Below are 21,017 nucleotides of genomic sequence, written 5' to 3'. Positions count from 1 at the left end.
GTGCAATTTTTCAGTTGTTGTCACTTATTACAGATACGGCTGCCTCTACTGCGCCTGAACTCAATAAAAACCCATCATGGCCTACTCAATACGCCGCTGTGTCCTCATGGCCCCTTCACGTCCCCTGCTGCCCATCTTCAACTCTCTCTGCCCGCACATCTAGAACTCTTCAACTCTTTAACACTCCTCTCTTTCACAATCTCCACCCACATCAGAATGCAGCCTTTTTCAGTCGGTTCAGCTATGCCTATGGATTCTGCCAATGCACTCCCCCACCTCCTTTACTCGACGATATAGGTAGGATCGCAATTCGTCTTCTCGCACTATGAAAACAGCCGCCATAATAATATTGCGCCAGGTACAGCATGCTCTTCCAAAAATGGACGGTGCTCTACTGACATGTTTCTACCTATAGCCAACACGGACAGATATAGACGGTACAAGAGCAACTTTGACGCCGTGTTCGAGGCGAGCCAGTTCCTCGTCTACTTTGTTGCCATCAACTTGCTCGTCGCAAACGTCCTCTTCACCCATGACTGCATCGACACGTCCAAGATCTTGAGGTTTCAATACTGCTTGAATCTGATGGGTTTCACGCAAATGGCTTTTGCATTGTGCCTTCATGCACTCACAACTGTCTATCGGAAGAGATCGGGCCCAGACAAGACGTCCTTGTCAGCAGCGACAGGACTCGTCTCAAAGACCTCTTTGCTTTATAACATAATAATAAGATAATACAATAAATTAATACAATACCTTCTATCTCTTTTATTTATTATTATACTACCTTATTGTTATAGCCGCCTATTGGTAGGGATATGCTGACCCGTGCCGAGCACCGAGCGACTTGTTGGTCGTCCACTCATGTTTGGTGAAGCTCGTGCCCATTTCCTAATTGGGAAAGCAACGCGAGCAACCCTGTACCATCCATTGAGTTGAAGATGACGGCGAGGCATGATGTCGACGTAAACCTCGCGATTCCGAAAGACCGAGTTGTGTAGAAAATGTGTATAAATATGGCTTGTCTTTCTGTCAATTGGAGTTTCTTTTTCCCTTTAACCCATTGCTCATGACTTCAACTCTCAGAGTGTTATCTTTCTACTCAACTCCAACTTGCACACGCTTATATCATACCAACAAACCATCTCAACTTCAACACATCTATTCTTCCATCATGAGTGCTCAATCCTTGCAATCTACAACCACTCGTGTTGTACGAACTACCCATGCGGAAGATGGTACCTCTGTCTTTGCTTCCGACACTCACCTCACGCCCTACGCACCCTTTGGCCCCCAAGCCAGCGTCTTCAACATCTTTGACACACGTCAATCCATCCCGGCCAACAATACGGACACAATCCCTTCCTTTGCCGACACTCTTCCCCGGTGCCCACCCAAAGGTGCCATCTTCTGCATGACGCAGATCCAACCCGGCGGTAGCGCGCCCATGCACCGCACCCAGAGCCTCGACTACCTCGTCGTCATGTCTGGCGAGATCGTGCTGGTGCTCGATGGCGGAGAGGAGAAGACTGTGAGAGAGGGAGAACTTATTGTTCAGCAGGGTGTGAATCATCAGTGGATTAACCGTGGGGATGTGCCTTGCAAGATTGTCTGTGTCATGGTGGGTGCGGAAAAGGTCGCGTTGAAAGACGGAACAACTTTCGAGGAGACTGTATTTAAATGAAGGGGAGGCATATGACAAAGGTTTCAGAGTATTCTAGATTATTAGAATGGCTATATTGCCGAGAGATGACCCAATTCCGACTTCATGCCTGTACACACTCGGATCCTATCAAAAACCAACTGTGCACTCGTCTTCTGCGACTCTGTCGCCAACCCATTGGGACTTTTAATGATCTTGATGGGCCAGAGCAATAGATAGGCGCCCACGGCCTGCCAGCGAGGAGGTTTTGACTCATCAGCCCAATACCGTCCTAGCTGATCGACATCCCCAAAGGACTGAGGAACCGACGACAAAACCTCGCCTGCTAGAGATTGAACCATGTCTATAGATCCTTGTATTTGAATCGTGTAAATGGCTTCTTTTGTTGAACTTAGTAAAGAAGCGCTGCGTAAGCAAGCCACAAGTTTCTGGTGCAGGATGATTCGAGCTGTCCGGTGATAGTTCCACTCATAGGCCATCCATATATCCGGATGAAGCTGAACTGTTTCTGGGAACCAGACTCCTTTCTTCTTGGTACCCGAAATATCAGCCCTACTGATGGTACGAAATGCCCACTCAGGCTTGGCACGCCAGAGGGCAGCCTCCTTATCTAGGCGTAGCATCTCATTAACTAGCCCACGGAGCTGATCGCCCGTGAGAACATCAGAATCGAGAGACTGAAGCAGGTTATTTGCCCTTTGGCATAGATGTGTGATCGCCAGGCCGTCCTTTTCTAGTCGCACCGAAGAAATGTCTTCATTTAGTGCTTCGAGCCAGTCATGGGATTCTGGAAGAGGGCCCATTTGTTTGGCGAGCTGCTGCTTTTGCTGCTTACGAGTTAGTGGATAGTATCTGGACATATCGAGACCCCAAACTTACCAATCGATGGTGTGCTAAGCGGAATAGACCCCATCCACGAGGGTCGTGGAACTGTTCATGCCCACGGAGTCGCAGAATGTGTGCCATGCCTTGAACGTGGGACCCAGACAAGGAGGAGTCAGGCATGAACAAAGACTAATTCCCGAGTTAGACTTGAGATTAAGGATGTACATATATGTGCTCTGACCTCGAAAATGTCCAATATGACCACGGCCATCAAGTCGTAATCATCCGGGACTTTGTCCTTCTCAGCCAAAGACTGTCCGAGTGCGTTTAGTGCTTTGCCATAGCACTCTAGCGACCTTCCAACCAATCCCTCAGAAGACTGTTCCCGTGAGAGATCAGCAAACGCACATGCCTGAACGGCCCAGCGTAGCGCGTAGCGACCCTCCACATTGACTTCCTTAAACAAACAAGGGAGATGCTGCAGGAAGCCTGGAGAGGACGATTCATTACATGGGAATAGCACGTATTTGTCCATGAATAAGCTTGCAGCTTGGTCTCCATCGGAAGGAGCTTTGATTGGTGATGGGTCTTTGAGCCATGAGAACGCGGGTGAGAGATTCAAGGATTCTCTCGATGTGAATGAGCTCTCAGGCGCCCGCTCAAGCGACCGGCTCCTGGTACGTCGACTTGGCGGAGATGAAGTTGAGGCAGTAGAAATGGAAGCGGTTTGACTCTTTTGAACAACCTTTTCCGTCTCATGCTGAAACATGAGATCGCCTTCGTCTCTGTACCCAACGCAGAGTTCATTGCGAGCTATGCAGCGTTGACATGAGGGACGGCCGCGATCACACTAAAGTTGATGGTTAGATGAGACGTCTGTCTAGGTACTTGTATATGGAAGTTTTTACCTTGACTCGCCGTTGACGGCACCGTAGACAGCCTCTACTGCGATGAGACATGGCCTCATGCTCGTCTTACATGTAGATGAAAGGTCCAAGTTGCCCCGCCGCGTGAAGCTGACGCGTGCGCTAGTAGATCTTGCTCGAGATTCAGGATAGCCTCGATATCCAATTGACGATAGAAGACACCTAATTAGGACAGATGGACTATCAATTTGTGCTATCCTGTTGTTCATTATCTGGTAGGACCCGGACTACTGGCTGTATTATTGGAACAAAGAAATCGAGACAAAGGTCCCTTGGTGCATCACAAAGCAACACCCGAGGCCGAAACTCACCAATGCCCAGGTCGCTGAACATGCTTCGTATCCATAATAGATAGATGAACAATTGGAAAAGTTTCTAAAAAAGGGATCAGTAAGAAACTAAGGTTGTGGTATAAATGTCTTCTCCGGTACTTCACTTCACAACCTCTGCCCTGAGAACCGACTTTTCCACACTCGACCACAACTCATAGTGACTGGCTTGTCAAGACTGCAGGAACTGTTATCTAGATAGCTACTGGCTGGCTTCTTCTGATAACTACTTTGTCAGCTGACTCGAAAGTCACCTGTTTGTCGTCCAAGAAACTCCACAATGCCTACTCACGCATACTACGGATCCTGCCGCATCTCAAAGCGACCTCCAACTTGGAGGAGCCGCAACGAGCGCCGGAACGGCACCGATAGTTGGACTCCGAGCAGGGATTCAAGAGGTGAGAGGGAGGACTACAAGGACGGCAGAGACAGGCGGGATGACTACAGAGACGGTAGAGGTGAGCGAGAAGACTACACGGACACCAGAGACAGGCGAGATGGCCACAGAGATCGTAGAGGTGAGCGGGAGGACCACAGGGACGCCAGAGATGAGAGGGAAGATTTGGTGCACAACAACTACGGCCGTGTCAGCAACAACTACAACATCAACATCAGATCCTTTGGCGACAACGACCGGAGTAGGCACTGGAACGGCAACGTCCTGCGGGATCGCAACTTCAACACCTATGTCCGCAATAGACCTCGACGGGACCGGTTCGACAACAGAAGGTACTCCCCTGCATCAAGCAGCAGTCAAAGCTCCATACGCACCTCATTTTCATCAAGGACTCGTTCGTGGGCCTCTTCCGAGTCGAATACCGGCTCGTTCTCAGATGGCCTTGTTGATTCCATCGAAACCCCACGAGGGGCTGAGGATGCTGATGAGACAGGAAGAAGAGAACACGACGACGGAGACGATGACTACTATGGCGCCCGTCAAGCTTACCGCGACATTAGCAGAGGTGATGTAGTTCACGGCCACATGCGCCTGACTGACCGCGTGCGTAACGAGAGCGAGCTCAGGCTCGGTACCATCATCTCGACAGCCATCCACAATCAGGCTCGCGAGGACACAGTGGCCATCGACGAGTTCAATAAGTCCCTATCCGGCTTCGGCATCGTCTACTCCAAGTACCGCAAGCTAATAGTCGTGGAGGAGTGGGCCCAGCACGTCGTCTGCATACCGTTGTACTCGTACAACGGCCGAGGCCTCGCAGGCCGAGAGGCACTGGCCTGCGAGTACTTTGACGTGCGCGACGTGGACGACCCGGACCCGGAGAGGGGGGACGCGTTCTGTACCCTCATGGCAGTCCGTGATAAGGACTGGCCCAGGGAGAACACCTTTATCGAGGGCCGCACCGTGGCCAAGGTGACCGAGAAGATCACATTCTACAGGACTGACAGGTGCTCGATCGAGGGTAGGATCAATCAGGAGAGCCTCAGCACACTGATCCCGCCTTATCTCAAGTCGTCAACCAACCCGCTGGCCAAGTTCTTGTCGCGTAGCCAAACTGGCAGCCCAATGAGTAGCCGAACTGATAGCTCAACTGGTAACCGAACTGATTGTCCAACTAATGACGCAGCAGATGCCAAGGAGGAAGGGGAGATATAATGCTGCTCTTTTAACCAGCGCACCCACTGCTCACTAGATAGATGGATACCTGCTCACGAAAGCATCGGCAAAGTAGTTAGCCCCTTGCTATACGGATGATGGAATGGCCACCAACGCCCAAAGGTAATGCTGCGAGCTTTTGATGAAACCAAGCAGCCTTGCCAAAACAAAACACTGACTAGATCAGATTTCCTTTGTCTTTACTACAAAATACACCACTATTCTCCATACATTGCAAACCTCCATGACGTGACTCCTGGGCCTTTTATTCTCTAAAGTGAATCGATATCAGTCCGCTCGCTACAAGAAAATAACCCATGACCTCAAGACCCTAGCTAACTAACTAAGTAGCCTCCAATCCGCGCCTAATCCTCCATGGTATAGTACAGCCATAATTCCAATTCCCCGTGCCCTCGCTGATAATCGTTCAAACATCTTCTCCCTCAGCGTCGACGTCACCCTCCTCGTCGTCGTGGTGTTCACCATCCGTCGCTGCTTCAGTGCCGTTGGGCTCGACAGCGTCTCCATTGGCCGGAGCACCATTTGTCTTGGTAGAGACAACGACCGAGTCCTCCGCTGGCTCTTCTCCCGTCGCCTCCTGCTCTGCATCGTTGCCTTCCGTGATGGGTAGCAGCTTGGTTTGCTTCTCCAACCACCCAGGCGGCAGACCAGGACCGCTATCAGCGTTTCCGTAATCCGACTTCTTGGTCCCCTTTGGCCAGCGGCCGGGTCCACGGCCCGTCCCACCAGTTTTTCGTTTCGAGGCGCTCTTGGGCCGAGAGGATGACGAAGGTCGGTGGCTCTTACCGTTGCGTTTGGGCCTTGAGGCGCTGCTGACGGTTCGAGGCGCTGATGGCCGGCTGGCGCTCTGCCGCGAACGATCCCGCCGACCACCAGGGACAGCCGGGAAGACCTCAAACCGGCTGAGAGGAATATCTTTGTATGGCAAAACCCAAGCTGGTGGCCCATCTTCCACTGTCTCTCCCATCTCAATGTCCTTTGGTGATCCAGGTTGCTCCTCCTGATCTGGATCAACCTCCTCAATGGACTGAACTGGGGTTGATGCAGCCTCGCCATTCACTAGAGGGTGATCCCCATTTGTATCTGCATTGGGTACACTCTTGCCCTCTCCATTTGTAGTTGGTTGGCTCTCGGTGCCAACCGTGTCGACTCCTTCATCAACCTTGGCTTCATCGTCCTCTCTCGGCGCGATGGTGTTGATGGGTGGGCCGAGCTCGAAATTGACCGCATTGCTGCGACCCATGACGTACGGCGTCCAGACGAGAGCTTCTGGCTTCAGTTGTACGTAACCCTTCGCCTCCCATTTGTTGACATATTGTCGACAGTAGTCCACATCCACTCTGAACGCATACAGCCTCGTCTGTGGATCTCTGACAAGGGCTCTGAGGCCTTCCAAGGCGGAGATGACATCGTCTGGGGTCATGCCCGTGTCGTCAGATATCCGCTTGATACTGAGTCCCTCGCTCTTGTGGTTGCCGGTTTCCATGACTTTCAAGAAATAGCGGCAGAGAATTAAACGCCAGTAGTTTCTGTATGACACCAAGCCCATATCAGATAGGGGCTTCTCAGGCGAGCCCGTCTTTTCCTCGACCTTGGTGAGTAAGTATGAAAAGTCAATGAGGAGGTTGCCGTAGCCTTTGCGCTGATGTATTGGTAATGTCAAGATACACGAGACATTATTCTGGCTGCTGGCTCTCTTCTCTTTCGAAAAGTATCCCACAAAGTGATACCCGGTGTCGTTGTATTCGCATAGAACGTAGAAGAGAAAGGGCTCAACGTCATAGTACAACGTTTTCGAGCCCAGGAACAGCTTGGCAAGAAGGCACAGGTTCTGGCAGTACACAGGGTTCTTGCGGCCGTCGACCTCAAAGACAGACACCGACTTGTGACGGTAGATCTCATCTCCTGGCGGGTGCTTAGCTGGACACTTGAGCTTGTGCCTCCAGGCGACGTAGTCCGAGTTCATGTACTTGAGACAGAACTCGCAGATGTAGAGCACACGGTTCCGACTGTATTCAGCTGGATACGGCGCAGCATACCACGTGTCAATCTCCCAGCCGCCAAACTCGATGCATTCGATCTGGCTGGCGTTCTCGCTCGACTTCTTGTGCTTTCGAACTGGCATGTCGGCATCTGCCTGCATGGTGAGAACCCGTGCTCTCCATTCATCTTCGGCCTTTTTGTTGGCGTCGTCAAATTTCCGGCGATCTTCAGGCGCTGGAAGAGTCTTGGAGGTGTCGGCTTCCGCCTCTGTTAGGATTCCGCCGTATGGCTTGCCCTTCATCTCATCCGTCTCCCGGTCAAAGAAAGAATAAAACGGTTGTGAGTAGTTGTCTGATGAGAAAGGTGTTGGGAGGGCGGTTATCGGGGTAGGGACAGGATTAGCTCTGGGAGTGGCCGCTGGTCGGTGGGATGAAGGTCTGGCAGCACTGCCGGGCGGCCGCCTGTCGCGCTTTTTGCGAGAAAGTATTTCCTTAAGGTTTCCGGGTCTGACCTGGATCTTCAGGACAAGTGATGTGCGCGTACGTTTCTCCATAGTGACGGGAGGGGGCCGCGTGACTTTGAGACGAAGCGTGCGAGAAGGGTTGTGTCGACTTGGCTCGGCGCTTCCATTGCGTGTTGTGCCTTCGTGTGAAGACGTTGGCTCGTTTGACTGGTTACGTCGTCGCTTTCTTAACGATATGACATTATCGTCATCTTCGAGAGACGATGACTTTCGTTTTCTCAATGTGCGAGTCTCGTCCACAGGTTCCTCGGGTAGAGCTTCATCGTCGATTTGAGAAGTCAGGGGCTCGTCATCTGCGTCTGGTTCAAACCGTACTTCTCCAGAATGATCCGGAACATCAGATTGTTGGGAGGGGAGCCCCATGTCGTGATTGACACTTTGATCGTCCATATCTTCATCGTGCTCTTCAACGTCGGAATCCCTATGATAGCATTCGGGGCACTTCCAATTCTCGGGGGCTGCGCTAGTTAGTGGCGAAACCTGAAGATGGATGTTGCAGATACTCACTGTTATCCTCACTCATTGCTGCAGCGTCGCGGGCGCATTGCTGATGTGCTGTGATTCATTAACACAAGAGCTCTTCGTCACAGCACGGGAGCCTTACCATTTACGCCACAACCTGCGCATGCCAGGTATACTTCAAACTCCTCGCTTGGGTCTTCATCTTCGCCCTGCTTGCAGAACGTGCAGTTGTTAGATGGTCCCGCTTCCTCGTCCTCGTCCTCATCTTCGTCAGCTTCCCCAGCATCTTCCCATGGAGCATCCTCGTCGGACTCTTCATCCAGCGCACTCGGTGACTCTGATCTTTCACTGTCGCTCGCTTCTTCATCATGCTCTTCACCCGGCTGGATCTTGACGTCGCCCACTCCCTCGTCTTCGTCATATTCTTCTCCCTCCGCATCTACATCCTCCTCCTCCTCCTCCTCTTCCTCTTCGTCTGGGTGGGTTTCCGCTTGTGTTATTTCGTGGGTGTTATTGGCAGATATTTGTTGATCCAGGAGAAAGTCGTTGTCCTCTTCGCCTTCGGCATCGATGTCAAGTTCCTCGCCAGAAGCGTCGCGATCGCTCAACTCAGCATCGTCCATGTTTCCGGTAGCGCCTCCAGCGCCCATATTGGTATCAAGTGCGTCGGGCGTCATCGCATTCATCGTCGGGATATCACCCGCTGTCTCGTATTCGGCGTCTTCGTCGGAAACCATTACACTTTGTTGAAGCTCTTCCTCCATCACTTGCGCGCTTGTCATGGCTATCCCCGCAACCCAGAGAAGAATTCCCAGTGGCGAGAGCCTAGATATTGCATATCGATCGTTCTGGGAGCGCTGCGACTGTTCTCTCGCGATGCGATCACGTTCGGCTCATCGTATTTGGGGCTGAAGACGCGGCCTTGGATCGAGGGGTCCCGTGCGCGTAACAATAAGGGTAGGTCGCCCTCGGCTAATTGTAGAATTGCATCAAGCTAGTCGACTGTGTTCGAGAAACGCGTCCGTATTAGAGTCCGCCGTAGTAGGGATGCGATTAAGGCGAAGCGCTGGAGTAAAGCGCGTTCAACTTGCGAGATATCAACCAGCTGTCGCGGAGCTTGTTGCCACAGTGCGTGCGACTCCGGCCTCGGGTAATGCACCGGTGATTTTGGTAGCGTACAGTGTTAGATCTAGGGTCGCTAACTGTCCTGACGTGCAGGGATGGATGTGGGGCCATGGCAGAGGTGAGCAAAAATAATTGATAGCCGGCTTGTGAATTTGTAGAGGCTTTTGATGCTCTGGACCTCAGTTTCAACACTTGAAGTGTTCTAAACTCCAAATGAGCTGGTTCATATGTTATATAAGTGCGTATATATTGTTCAAAGTCATTAATTTACTGTAATTAAGTCTTTTCGTCAGAATTACCATCAGCTGAAGGTGCCCATTCCTTTTTGTCCACTCACCTGCACGGCCAAAGCCGATGCGCGCCTCAGGCATCAACCTAATAACCAATCGCTCAATCGTCAATGGCTCGGTTGACGACGTGAGCTTCAAGTCAAGGCCCGGCCGCTCGGAAGACCTACGACCACCGCGACAGACCCGGACGACAGGTCAGATCTAGTCAATTCGATTCCTCCTTCGAAGAGAGACCTAGCGGATACTTTCAAGTCTGCCCAGGCAGCACCGACGCGACCATGCCCGTCCCCTTCGAGACCCTTCTTCCCTACGCCATCATGATTGGCGTACGTCCGGTTCCGCCCTGCGCCACGAGGATATGGAAGCTCATTGAGTGATAGATGTTCGGTATCTCTGGTACCGGCCTTGCCGTCATCAAGACCTGGCAGAACGAGGGCAAGCGACCCCGTTACTCCGTGGACCAGTGGGACAAGGTAGGTTGTCTGTACCGAAAGTGTTGGGTCGATGCTAATTGTCTCTGCAGCAAAGTATGATACGCCTCAAACGAACTTGCGATTGACCATCTGGATACTGACCAAGGGCTACTAGTGATGGAGCGTGACCGCCGACTCACGGGAAGTCTACGAGGACAGACGGACAAAGCAGTGGCACCCATAGGGTTCGAGTTGAACAACCCTTGGAAGGTGAGTGCCATTGAGCCCCAGCATTCTGTTCATGGATACTGACTGGAGACAATAGTTGGAAAAACGCTTTGCTTAGAGAACGGCACGACAACCGATGCGAATCGCCAAAGTGCCGCAAGCCAGCAAATGTACATATACAACATAAGAGAGCAGAGGGGCATCAGGCCAATGGAAAGAGACGAATGGGTAGGAGAAAGAAATGAAAGAGAACATCAAACAATCATTAGACTTGGTCTGCTACGGTGCATCGTGAACAAATGCTCGAGTTTGCTGTCCGCAGCAGGGGTATCTTATTATATAGCTATCTCTGCTCTGTTCTTATTCAGGTTCTCAAGCAGTGTGCAAGCCTGGCACATTGTCTGACTTGACATGTATCCGCACTTGACACACTTGCCCAGAGTCTGCAATGGTGTAGCCTCCTTCTGCCGCCTAGTCCTCACTGGCAAGGCCACTGCCTCCTCCTCCTTGGGAGTTCCGTTGGCTGTGATCTCTGTCTCCAGGGCCTTGTGGTTGGCCTTCTTCTTCAGGCTGGCTTCAACTTCGGCCATCTCGTTGCCAGAGGTGCGTCCATTGGCTGATCCGCAGCCTCCAATTCCTTCACCTTCGTCGCAGGCACATGCCCCCCGGTTCTTCTCGGGCGTGAGCCGGGCCATATCCTCCCCACTTCTGACAATGTCCAGGATTGCGCTTGGCCGAACCTTTTCAAGATTCTTGATGAGACCTCGAGCCGTTCCACGGAATGCCTCTGGGCTGTATATGCACTCAGTGCTAAAGTAATCCAGCTTCTTGTGGTGGGCGTAGAGCACAATCTCCTTTTCGTATGCGTACTTGAGAGGCTTGCTTCTCTTCACGTCGCTGTTGGAATCGCCAGTGACGATACTGGTGCTTCGAGCTAACCGCGGTAGATCTCCTCGAAGAAGGTTCATGAGAACAGTCTCAGCGATGTCGTCTGCGTTGTGACCTGTTACAACGTGCTTGATAGCGAGCTTCTTTGCCCCTCGATCCAGGGCCTGTCGTCGAAATACACCACAGTAGGTGCAGTTTCCCTTCTTTCCGATGGTCTCGACAACCTGGTCCATAGTCCATCCATAAAGCTCGTCGTAGCCCACAATCTCCAAGGGCATGTCGTACTGAACGGCATTCCGCTTAACGGTTTCGAGTGAATCATCTCGGTATCCCTTGATGCCTTCGTCAACACTCAAAAGTACCAGGTTCAGTCCGTAGTCGTGTCTTTCGTTCAGTGTTTTCATCACAGAGGCCAAGACTGTCGAATCTTTTCCACCCGAGGCTCCGATGGCAACCCTCTCTCCTCGGAAGAAGAGTTGAGAGGAGGTGATTGTGTGGTGTACTTCATCCTCAAAGACTCTGAGGAAGCACTCTCGGCATAGCTTGTGGTGATTCTTGGGCCGCTTTACGACGGCTCTGTTATTCTGACACTTGCTGCAGGGCGTAGGCGGCATTTTATCTTCTTTGTTAACGCGGTTTTGCTGAAAGTGTCTGAGAAGACTGGAGATCTGAGATTTGCCCCTCTGACGCAAGATCTGGGGATTTCAAGACCCAATATCAGAAGACCAGCGAATATTTTCTCCTTGGAGTTCGTTGGGAGTATAGCGATGCTCGATTTTATTGTCGATGATGTATTTACGAATCTAGGCTCCCATTTCTCACTTTCTCTGGTACCTGACCTTTGACTCGAGGCGATGACTCGGGCTGCACTGTGAAAGGTTCAGTCACGTGCACCGACCACGAAAATGGATTCGGCTCCAGCCCCTCTAAGTGGAGCAACAAGTGGGTCCTGGTTTTTCGCGGCAGGAAGCCCTAATTAATTCAACACCAAAATCTTTTCGTGCCTTTTCTTCCCTTTGAAAACCATCCCTCATCGCCATCCCGGACTCTGCTCTTCAACCCACGAGCAACTAACCCACAGATCCAAGATGGTGAGTACATGAAACAACACACCTGGACTCTAATGGCCACAGTTTTGTGAGTCAAATGTGCCTCGCGCGCAATTGAAGCCGCAGTCGTCGCTCCTCGCGATTTTGACTGTCGGTATTCCGCCTGCTCTTCTACCTTGACCGGTGTCGAGCAGGTGAAGACTTGGCTGGAGATGCGGCGTGCGCAGAGATGCCGCGACCTGCTCTCGTTAGAGTTCAGAGAAGACCTTTTGGCTTGAACGCCTTGCTGATCTTCTTTTCTCAATGACAGCCTCCCAAGTCCGGCAAGAAGGTCGCTCCCGCCCCTTTCCCTCAGGGTAAGGCTGGTCGCAAGGCCCCCAAGGTTAGTCAAATTGTCTTCCGTTCAGGATCGTCGGTCGCTGACAATCATCAGAACCCTCTCCTCGAGAAGCGACCCCGCAGCTACGGTGTCGGCCAGGACATCCAGCCCAAGCGAAATGTCTCCCGCATGGTCAAGTGGCCCGAGTATGTCCGCCTCCAGCGACAGAAGAAGATCCTTCAGCTGCGCCTGAAGGTTCCTCCTGCTCTCGCCCAGTTCCAGCACGTCCTCGACCGCAACACCGCCGCCCAGGCTTTCAAGCTCCTCAACAAGTACCGACCTGAGACCAAGGCCGAGAAGAAGGAGCGTCTCCTCCAGGAGGCTACCGCCGTCAAGGAGGGCAAGAAGAAGGAGGATGTCTCCAAGAAGCCCTACACCGTCAAGTACGGTCTCAACCACGTCGTTGGCCTGATTGAGAACAAGAAGGCTTCCCTCGTCCTCATCCCCAACGACGTTGAGCCTATTGAGCTCGTCGTCTTCCTTCCCTCTCTGTGCAAGAAGATGGGTATCCCCTACGCCATTGTCAAGGGCAAGGCCCGTCTCGGCACTGTTGTCCACAAGAAGGTATGTCAAGACACCCACAGGTATCGATCGAACCCTTTCTAACGTCTCACCAGACCGCTGCTGTCCTCGCCATCACCGAGGTCCGCTCCGAGGACAAGAACGAGCTCTCCAAGCTCGTCTCCGCTGTCAAGGATGGTTACCTTGAGAAGCACGACCAGGCCCGCCGACACTGGGGTGGTGGTATCATGGGCGCCAAGGCCCAGAAGCGGATTGAGAAGAAGCAGAAGGCTCTCGAGGCTGCTACCAAGATCTAAGGCTTTTTCTTAATACCCCTCACAATGCATTGCGATTCTGGGATCAAACGGTGTTGCACGGTTCAGGGCATGGAAAATGAATGAATTTTTCTCGGGTTACGTTTTGTCCCATCCCACTCGCAGTGACCTGTGGGGCCGGTTCCGGACCTCAAAAAATAGATGATGAGCTTGCTCTTGGATAAGACTTGCAGGGCAAAGTGAAGTTTTATTGGCCCACGACTCATTTCCATCCATCGAATCGTAGCGAGAGCAATTGCCAGGGCATAATGCCATGGCTCCATTGCCCAGACCCCAATCAGGTTCAAATCATTAGGCACATCGTAGGCTTGTTGGGCATAAGCAGTCATGATGAGAGTGGAAACTCGACACATCCACTGGTGATGTGACACACATGTCCTAGACATAGCCATGGTGGTCAGAAGTGATTAGAATAAAATCAATTGGGACTTTGTTCTCTTCTTAACCAAGGCAGATGATTAGAAAAGGGCTTTCTTTTGCTGACAGCCTTTGTTTGTATGTACTGGCTGCGTTTCGCGCAGGTTTCAGTGGCTGCTCTGATACCCAAGTAGGTCATGACCGAGCCATGCGTTTCCATTCGCCTACTTGTGACAGCTGAATGGAGAGCAAACTGTTGGACAGTCCAAGGGTTAGGCTATGGCAGTCTCTGAGCACACATGCGTCAATGTATTACCCCTGCTGATGCCATGCCTGCAAGCGAGCTGTTGACGAGAACCAATCAAACATTTGATGCCAGCAAGAAACCGCATTGTCTCCTCTCTTCACGCAATATGCAAGTCATTTTTGTTGTTACTGCTTGTTGACAAGGCCTAAAGCTGAGCTCGGCCCCTCTGCACCGTCTCGAATGGAACAAAAGACGTGCCGGAAGACCAATTGTCAGTCAAAGACCCAGCATGCATTCCCCCCTAACCCCTGGTTTCTTTCCCACATCCCCGTGCTCTAAAATTCATCAGATCGTCAAAAGGAAAAGCCGTCTTGAGTCGCCGTCGCTGCTTTAATTTGCCCTCTTGTCGCCGCCCCACTTGGTGTGTCTTGTTTAACTCGCTTTCTCCTCCTTCCCCCAACAAAAGGCGCCAGAGTGTCGTCGTTGACTAGCTTAACCGAAGACGAGCTTGAAGATGTCGTTGAAGACAAAGTACTGGCCCTGGGCATCGCGGGCCAGCTGGAAGGACTGGCTGAAGTTCATGGGGCGCTGCTCCTCGTCGACCTGGAGAGAGTTGTTAGTCCACAAGACGGTTCCGAAGCGCGGTCAGGCAATTGTGTGTATCGTACCAGGAGAGCACCGGTGATGAGGATGATGATACCACCCTCGCCGTTGGAGGGCTGGGCATCGAGGGTCGAGACCTGGTGCTTGACCTTCTCGAAGGGAAGAGACTGATTTGTACGTAGTCAGCAAGGGCCGTCCTAAATTTCGACCGGAGCAGTGTTGCATACGCTCAACTTCTCGATAATGGACTCGGCACCGAGGACGGAAGCAGACTCGAAAGTCAGCATAGACTCGGGGCGCTATTCAACTTGTCAGTAAGCTATGAAGCAAAGCGCCACAATATGGCATCACGTACGTAGAGGGCAGCAAGAGACTTGCGGTCGGAATCGAACGTGTTATAGTAGAACTCGATGAACTGCTCTGCCGGAGTGTATTAGCGACTCGCAAAGGCACGCACTTGCTCGCTCGCAGCTGAGCTCGCAGGCTGTCTGGACATACTGGCGACATCCTCAAAGTCTACAAGTTGTGCGCGGTTAGTTTCTTCCCATGCCACTCTCAGCAAGGCATTCCGAGAACTCACTGTTGGCCATTTTGAAATCTGGAGACCTTTCTGGTCTGGGTATATCGCTATGTGTGTTTGGAAAGGGAAGAAAAAGGTCGCAGATGACGAGAGTCGGGGGAGATATGGTTGGGTTTGTCGCAAAGTCTGCCTGAGGGGGGAGGGGACGACGAGGACGACGAGCAAACGGAGATGAGATCGATGGTGGGGTTGAGGGGAGGGGCACAGTGCAGATTGGGCACACACGTCAACCTGCCCGTTGGTGCGCTGCCATGGAAACGTGCCCGATTCTGCGGCGTCGGGCTGGACTGGCACAGTGCGGCCCCGTTACAGGCATAAATGGCGGGATGGAGCTTGGTTAGGGCGATATTGGGATGGGTCGACCCCCTGCTTCGGCTGTGGAATAAATTGAGGCGCTCTCTGCAGAAAAAAATTCTTGTTCCGTCTACAACAAACCACAGACTGCCAACAATCACAGTCAGCGATTTGCTGTCTCGACAAGGGAAGCCTCAAGTGAGGATGGCCCTGATTAGCTGCAGCTCATTGCCTACATCTGGTTCATGGCACTGATAGCAATGTCTATGAATAACTTGCAAGGTACGTTCCACAGCCACGACACGGCAGCTCTCCCGCCTTGTCCTACACACCAAACCAGCCTCTCCTCCTTCATGATGACAAACTCTTCCATTAAGAACGGCCAACTGAATCACCATGTTGATTTCAAATTATCAAGCTCAACAGTCTGACATGTTTCCCATCTTCACACTTTTCACTTTTTCACCTGGCACTGGAAGCAATTTTGCTAACATTGGCGCCTCAAAGTCTAGGTACTAAGCTTCTGTCACTCTGTTGAAGACGACCTTGCCCTCGTGCTGGTTCCCAATGAGGGAGTAAAAGTCCACCTCGAGCGCCGTCGCCCTGCCGTCGTGCCCGATCTTGAACTCGACCTGCTCGCACTCGCGGAACAGGTTCGGGCTGCCCATCTCCATGGCGTACATGATCCACCAGGTGCCCGAGACGTGGTGCAGCCTCATATGGATCAGCCACGTCGCGTCGTCGCGCTCGGCCACGAGGATCTCCTCGCCCTGCTTGTCGGGATGTGGCTCCGCCCGTAGCTCAATCGTCTTGTACCCGGGGTCGTAGTATTTCCCTGCGAGGTCCTTGACGCTCACCGGCGATGGGATGGGAGGGTTAGGCCTCTTGGGAAACAGATTGTCCATAGACTTCTCGTAGCTTTGAATAAAATGATCAATCACTGAACGCCACCTGTACCTGGTCAGCGTCTGTTATCAAATGTCAAGGCATACATACCCTTTGGCCGCGTCCGTCCGCTTCTCAGGCGCAATGCCCAGCTTCTCATCAAGGAGCTTGTACAGCACTGTGTCAATGACAGCGTTGGAAGTTATCGACGTGTTCCCAAACGCCACGAGTCCCAGCTTGTCGTCGGGCAACCAGATGACTGTGCTCCCAGCAGCCATCATGCCTCCGCCGTGGCTATACAATGGATGGCCATGATACAGCACCCGATCCCAGCCCAGCGCATACGTGGTCACATCCTTCCCACCGTTGGGCATGCTCTGGACGATGCGCGGCGTGCGGATATCTTTGTGGACAGCAGCGGAAAAGGGAGCCTTCCCTAGCAGCATGCACTTTGCCCACTTGGCATAGTCCTCCGTGTTGGAGATGATGGCTCCCGCACCGCCGTGCTCGATCACGGAAACGTCCTCCACGAGAACATACTTGCTAGTCTTTTCATCCCAGTAGTATCCCGCCGAGAGGTGTTTCGGGCTCGCTCTTGCATCATCCAGGGAGAGATATGTCGAAGTCATACCCAAGGGTTCAAAGATGAGCTCGCGCATCACCTCGCCGAAGGGCTTCCCCGTGACCGTCTCGACGACGTGCGACAGGACGCCGTACATCAAGTTACAGTACTGAAACTTGACGCGCGGCTCCTCAGACAGACGCAGGTTCCTCAGGTTGCGCGTGACGTCCTTGACAGTAGCATGTCTCTTGCCCCCATCTCCATCATCCAGGAGTCTCGACGCCGACTGGTCGTGCCTCGGCATTCCCGTGCGATGAGAAACCGCATCCTCGAGCGTGAGGTGATTCGTAGCCCACTCATCCTGTAGGACAAAGTCCTCTCTGAGAATAGAGCTAATGGTCGTCTGCCATCCCTTCTCCAGGGCGGGATACTTGTTTGAGTGGATGAGCTGCGCAATAACGGCTCCGGTGAACGCCTTTGTCGTAGACCCAGCGTACCAGAGTGTTTCAGGTGTGGCTGGTGTATCTGGGAGCGTTGCAGTGCCGTAGCCCTTTTGCAAGTTGAATGTTAGTGACACAGGCCTCACTTATATCTTCTAGAAGTAGAGACGCACCGCTGTATACACTTGATCTTTGTCAATGACTCCAACCGAGATGCCAGGAACTTTCCACTCGTCCAACTTCTCCTGGACGAATTTGGCAAGCTCCTCAGTCAAGGGATTCTCAGCTGAGGCCATCATTCGTTGTTCTTGTGTCCGGTATAGCTCTAGCCAGGAAGATTCCATTGATGAACGCATTCCGCCAAGCCCACTCTTAAGCCCCCAGATATCTTTCTGGTTTATATATCCATCCCCGCAGAGATCTCCAGCCTGAAGGATCGCATCCACATTCCTCATTGCCGTCGTCTCCCATGACGATGCGGGGTCATATTGTCCCGAGGTGCGTTGGACAAAAGCTGCATAGTCCTTTGTGTGTATGCGTACGGCGTAGAGTCATCGGCCTGCCCTTTCAGGCAAGGCCTTCAGGCATGTAAGCCTCCTGTACAGGCCAAATTGACCGCCTGGATAAGATATGTTCGCTAACAAAGGGGATGGTTCGTCACAGAAAATAGATCCAGAAAGGCGGTAGCGGTGCCAAGGCCATCATACGTACCATGCATGCGGATGGGGAGATGGTTATGCAGGTTGTCACCCTTCCAAGAAAAAAATAGACACCAGTACCTATGATAACCATCCCCGAGACATAGTCAATAAAGTGTTGTAAGAAATAGATAAGAGAGCTCTAAAGTATATTCTTAATAGCATATATCCTCAACTATTTTACTATACTTTTTATACTTTCTGTGAGTTAATCATCATGCTTGAGAGGAGTTAGCAGCCCTCTTGATGTTGAGGTGTGTCGTTTATTTCTTTACACGCGTGGCTGTCACCAACATACAGCACGCAGTGCATGCTCAAGCAAGACTTGTTACGTCAACGCCATCGTCATCCATGTCAAGTCGGTTGACGACCCTCACGCTAAAATAGGAAAATCATGGCGCCAAGGTAAGGTAGGTTGGTACCTGATTCATATCCTGTCTGAACAAGCAGCATACTATCTACATGTCTCTGTTACACAAAAACCATGGTACCTGGTGGGCTCGAGAGCTCGGCCTGTTCGATCCTCCAGCCTCTAGTTCCCAATGCCTCCAACATCAAGAGCCTCTGGTCTCCTGCAAAGATGCACAATCGAAGCCTCGATACAAAATAAGCCTTGTTCCCCCTCAACACTGGAGTAACAAGCCACGCCAGTCCGACCAGTCCTGTCTTTGTGGACGAGTGCCACAATATTCCCGTCCGAGAGGGCCTCCCTTTGTCCACAGTTTTTGCTCGATGCCATGGCCCGCCAGTCGTCTGTATCTATCCTATACCATTCGCATCGACACCCAACGCCAGCCTTCCCGCCTGCGCTTGGCCCGTCCCCTTGTCATAGTTCCTGATTTATTTTGGTGTTAGGCCATCTGCCCAAAGGGACGCTGTATGAGTAAAAAATCAGTCTAAAAGACAAAAGACTCGCTCCTTCACAGCTCTTCCTCCTCTTCAGCCTTTGGTTTATGCACCTCAGCCGTCGACGGTGTTCCCGATCCAGAACCACCACCGACAACCGAGTCCAACGCAGCACTCAGGTTTTGCGTAGCTGACAGATTTGTGCCATCGGCCGTGTGGTCCACACTGGGCCGATACTTCTTGAGTGGGCTCTGAAGAATTGACTCGCTGGGCGTGTCGAAGCCGGCCGCGTTGGCTAGGTAGTTGTTGAGAGGAGATGCCTCTGTAGCGGATGTTTGGGAGGTAGATGCCCCTGCGGGATTGGGAGTTTGCGAAGACTCGGGAGTCGCCTTGCCGTCTGGGTCTGCTGAATGTGCCCTCTTAAGCTGTTGCTGTTGTTAGTCTCGTCTCTGGAAGAACAAGCCAGCAAGGGAACTTACGTGAATACGATCCACGCCCTCGGCAAGCTCGCCCTGGAACTTGACATCTTCTGGCGCAAGTTTGGTATGGATGTCCTTATCATCCACTTCTTCCATCTTGGCCAAGACTTCGTCAGAATCATCGTCGTCATCGTCGTCACTGTCGTCGGCAATGTTTCCGTTGCTCTTCTTCCTTGCCTTGCGCCGTCTCGAGGCCTCGGTGGCCTGGTCGCGGAAAGCCGAGAAACCAACGGTACCTCCAGCCTTCAGAGGTCCCAAGTTGGAAAAGTCGAGCTGGCCAGACCGTCGCTTGGCTGAGCCAGGGGTCGTCTGAGGATTCTTCGAAGACTGCAGAACACCGATCTTTTGCAATTGCCCTATACCTAGTGTCAGCTGTGTGTCAAGTCAAGAATGAATGTCTGCGACTCTTACGTTCGCCCCGGTAGAAAAAGGTGAAAGTGGCATATGGCTTATCTGGCCCATCGATACCTGTAACCGTCTGCGTGCTGATCGTCTTAGGGTCAAGAGTCTTTGGCTTGGCAAAACTCGTGGTGTGCTCGACATCAGCATCGATTCCGTTGCCCTTGTTCGAGCCCATGTCATCTTCGTCGCCATCATGGGCGTCGAACTGAGGCGAGTATTCGCCCTTCTTGATTTCACCAGAGGCGAGGACGCGGAACATGGCGACCTTGATCTGTCCAGTCGCCTCGGGTGGCTCGTCGTCGTCGTCGGACCAGGAATCAGAATCGTCCATGACAGCCTCGATCGGCGACTTGTCGTCGGCTCCGTAGCGTAGCGTGTCTCTCCGAGGGGTAGAGCCGTCACTAGTGTTGCCTTCAAGGGCCCGTTGTCGTCGCCGACGCTTCTCAAACTTTTGACGACGCTTTTCTAGCTTTTCGGCAGCGTCATGTCCCTGCAGGTCGAGACCGTTGAGCCAGCGCTCAAGGCCGACCTCGCGGAACAGGAACTCGCGCTCAGCCAGGCCGCCCCCTTCCGAATCGGGAACCTGCACCCAACGGCTATTCACCCAGGTCTCCTCGCCCGGTCGTAGCAGAGTAGCAACCTCCTCCTTGGCTCGGCCGTCAAAGTAAATGTAGGCAGCGATGGTCTCGTTGTCCGAGTTGGTCATGGGATAATAGGGGTTCACAACGCCCGAGTACTTGCCGCGTTCGCCATGAGAGTCGTGGTTCATACCCCCAACAAACTGAGGCTTTGGGTACGGGTTGGCCTCGCTCGGCTTCGGGGTCGAGTAGGGAATAGGCAGACCCGGGGTGAGGAGGGTGATTGAGATTGCGAACTTTGCAGGCTCGGGTTTGTTGGACTCGGCCAGTTGAGGCTGGGGCACGGGAATGTAGGTGCTGATCCGCGAAAGACGAGACTGCTTCTGCATGCCGTGCTCTGGCAGCGGGGCTCCATTCGCATGGATGCTGACCGCAATGCCCTTGAAGCAGGGCATCGTGGCGGGAGCGGGTTAGGGGATGTAGCGCAGAGCAAA

General features: G+C 52.5%; 10 protein-coding genes across 10 annotated transcripts; 4 read left to right on the top strand and 6 right to left on the bottom strand.

Moving 5' to 3' along the window:
• Positions 1 to 1,174: 1,174 nt before the first annotated feature.
• On the top strand, positions 1,175 to 1,684 carry MRS44_005026 (uncharacterized protein; the record flags this gene model as incomplete). The annotated part of the gene is made up of 1 exon (XM_046272594.2): positions 1,175 to 1,684. The coding sequence occupies one exon, from the start codon at positions 1,175 to 1,177 to the stop codon at positions 1,682 to 1,684; it is 510 nt and encodes a 169-aa protein (XP_046135814.1).
• A 50-nt stretch (positions 1,685 to 1,734) lies between these two features.
• On the bottom strand, positions 1,735 to 3,455 carry MRS44_005025 (uncharacterized protein; the record flags this gene model as incomplete). The annotated part of the gene is made up of 4 exons (XM_065622415.1): positions 1,735 to 2,490; positions 2,543 to 2,677; positions 2,730 to 3,273; positions 3,397 to 3,455. The coding sequence occupies 4 exons, from the start codon at positions 3,453 to 3,455 to the stop codon at positions 1,735 to 1,737; spliced, it is 1,494 nt and encodes a 497-aa protein (XP_065478487.1).
• Positions 3,456 to 4,023: 568 nt separating this feature from the next.
• On the top strand, positions 4,024 to 5,355 carry MRS44_005024 (uncharacterized protein; the record flags this gene model as incomplete). The annotated part of the gene is made up of 1 exon (XM_046283196.2): positions 4,024 to 5,355. The coding sequence occupies one exon, from the start codon at positions 4,024 to 4,026 to the stop codon at positions 5,353 to 5,355; it is 1,332 nt and encodes a 443-aa protein (XP_046135816.2).
• Positions 5,356 to 5,782: 427 nt separating this feature from the next.
• On the bottom strand, positions 5,783 to 9,126 carry MRS44_005023 (uncharacterized protein; the record flags this gene model as incomplete). The annotated part of the gene is made up of 3 exons (XM_046275502.2): positions 5,783 to 8,340; positions 8,390 to 8,437; positions 8,487 to 9,126. 3 exons carry the CDS (start codon positions 9,124 to 9,126, stop codon positions 5,783 to 5,785), a joined length of 3,246 nt encoding a protein of 1,081 aa, XP_046135817.2.
• Positions 9,127 to 10,037: 911 nt separating this feature from the next.
• On the top strand, positions 10,038 to 10,518 carry MRS44_005022 (uncharacterized protein; the record flags this gene model as incomplete). The annotated part of the gene is made up of 4 exons (XM_046275503.2): positions 10,038 to 10,085; positions 10,140 to 10,232; positions 10,356 to 10,442; positions 10,498 to 10,518. The coding sequence occupies 4 exons, from the start codon at positions 10,038 to 10,040 to the stop codon at positions 10,516 to 10,518; spliced, it is 249 nt and encodes an 82-aa protein (XP_046135818.1).
• A 217-nt stretch (positions 10,519 to 10,735) lies between these two features.
• Positions 10,736 to 11,902, bottom strand: MRS44_005021 (uncharacterized protein; the record flags this gene model as incomplete). The annotated part of the gene is made up of 1 exon (XM_046275504.2): positions 10,736 to 11,902. One exon carries the CDS (start codon positions 11,900 to 11,902, stop codon positions 10,736 to 10,738), a length of 1,167 nt encoding a protein of 388 aa, XP_046135819.2.
• Positions 11,903 to 12,376: 474 nt separating this feature from the next.
• Positions 12,377 to 13,534, top strand: MRS44_005020 (uncharacterized protein; the record flags this gene model as incomplete). Its single annotated transcript, XM_065622414.1, has 3 exons — positions 12,377 to 12,379; positions 12,648 to 13,280; positions 13,334 to 13,534. The coding sequence occupies 3 exons, from the start codon at positions 12,377 to 12,379 to the stop codon at positions 13,532 to 13,534; spliced, it is 837 nt and encodes a 278-aa protein (XP_065478486.1).
• A 1,114-nt stretch (positions 13,535 to 14,648) lies between these two features.
• On the bottom strand, positions 14,649 to 15,349 carry MRS44_005019 (uncharacterized protein; the record flags this gene model as incomplete). The annotated part of the gene is made up of 6 exons (XM_046268654.2): positions 14,649 to 14,759; positions 14,825 to 14,926; positions 14,987 to 15,058; positions 15,115 to 15,179; positions 15,258 to 15,275; positions 15,340 to 15,349. The coding sequence occupies 6 exons, from the start codon at positions 15,347 to 15,349 to the stop codon at positions 14,649 to 14,651; spliced, it is 378 nt and encodes a 125-aa protein (XP_046135821.1).
• Positions 15,350 to 16,148: 799 nt separating this feature from the next.
• MRS44_005018 (uncharacterized protein) lies at positions 16,149 to 17,876 on the bottom strand (the record flags this gene model as incomplete). The annotated part of the gene is made up of 3 exons (XM_046270662.2): positions 16,149 to 16,584; positions 16,630 to 17,630; positions 17,694 to 17,876. 3 exons carry the CDS (start codon positions 17,874 to 17,876, stop codon positions 16,149 to 16,151), a joined length of 1,620 nt encoding a protein of 539 aa, XP_046135822.2.
• Positions 17,877 to 19,138: 1,262 nt separating this feature from the next.
• Positions 19,139 to 20,978, bottom strand: MRS44_005017 (uncharacterized protein; the record flags this gene model as incomplete). The annotated part of the gene is made up of 3 exons (XM_046268656.2): positions 19,139 to 19,489; positions 19,544 to 19,899; positions 19,955 to 20,978. The coding sequence occupies 3 exons, from the start codon at positions 20,976 to 20,978 to the stop codon at positions 19,139 to 19,141; spliced, it is 1,731 nt and encodes a 576-aa protein (XP_046135823.1).
• Between the last annotated feature and the right edge of the window lie 39 nt (positions 20,979 to 21,017).

This window comes from Fusarium solani, assembly GCF_023522795.1.
Source record: "Fusarium solani strain SB1 chromosome Unknown bctg00000002, whole genome shotgun sequence".
NCBI classification, from domain to species: Eukaryota; Fungi; Ascomycota; class Sordariomycetes; order Hypocreales; family Nectriaceae; genus Fusarium; species Fusarium solani.
This window is presented reverse-complemented; position numbering and strand designations above follow the sequence as displayed.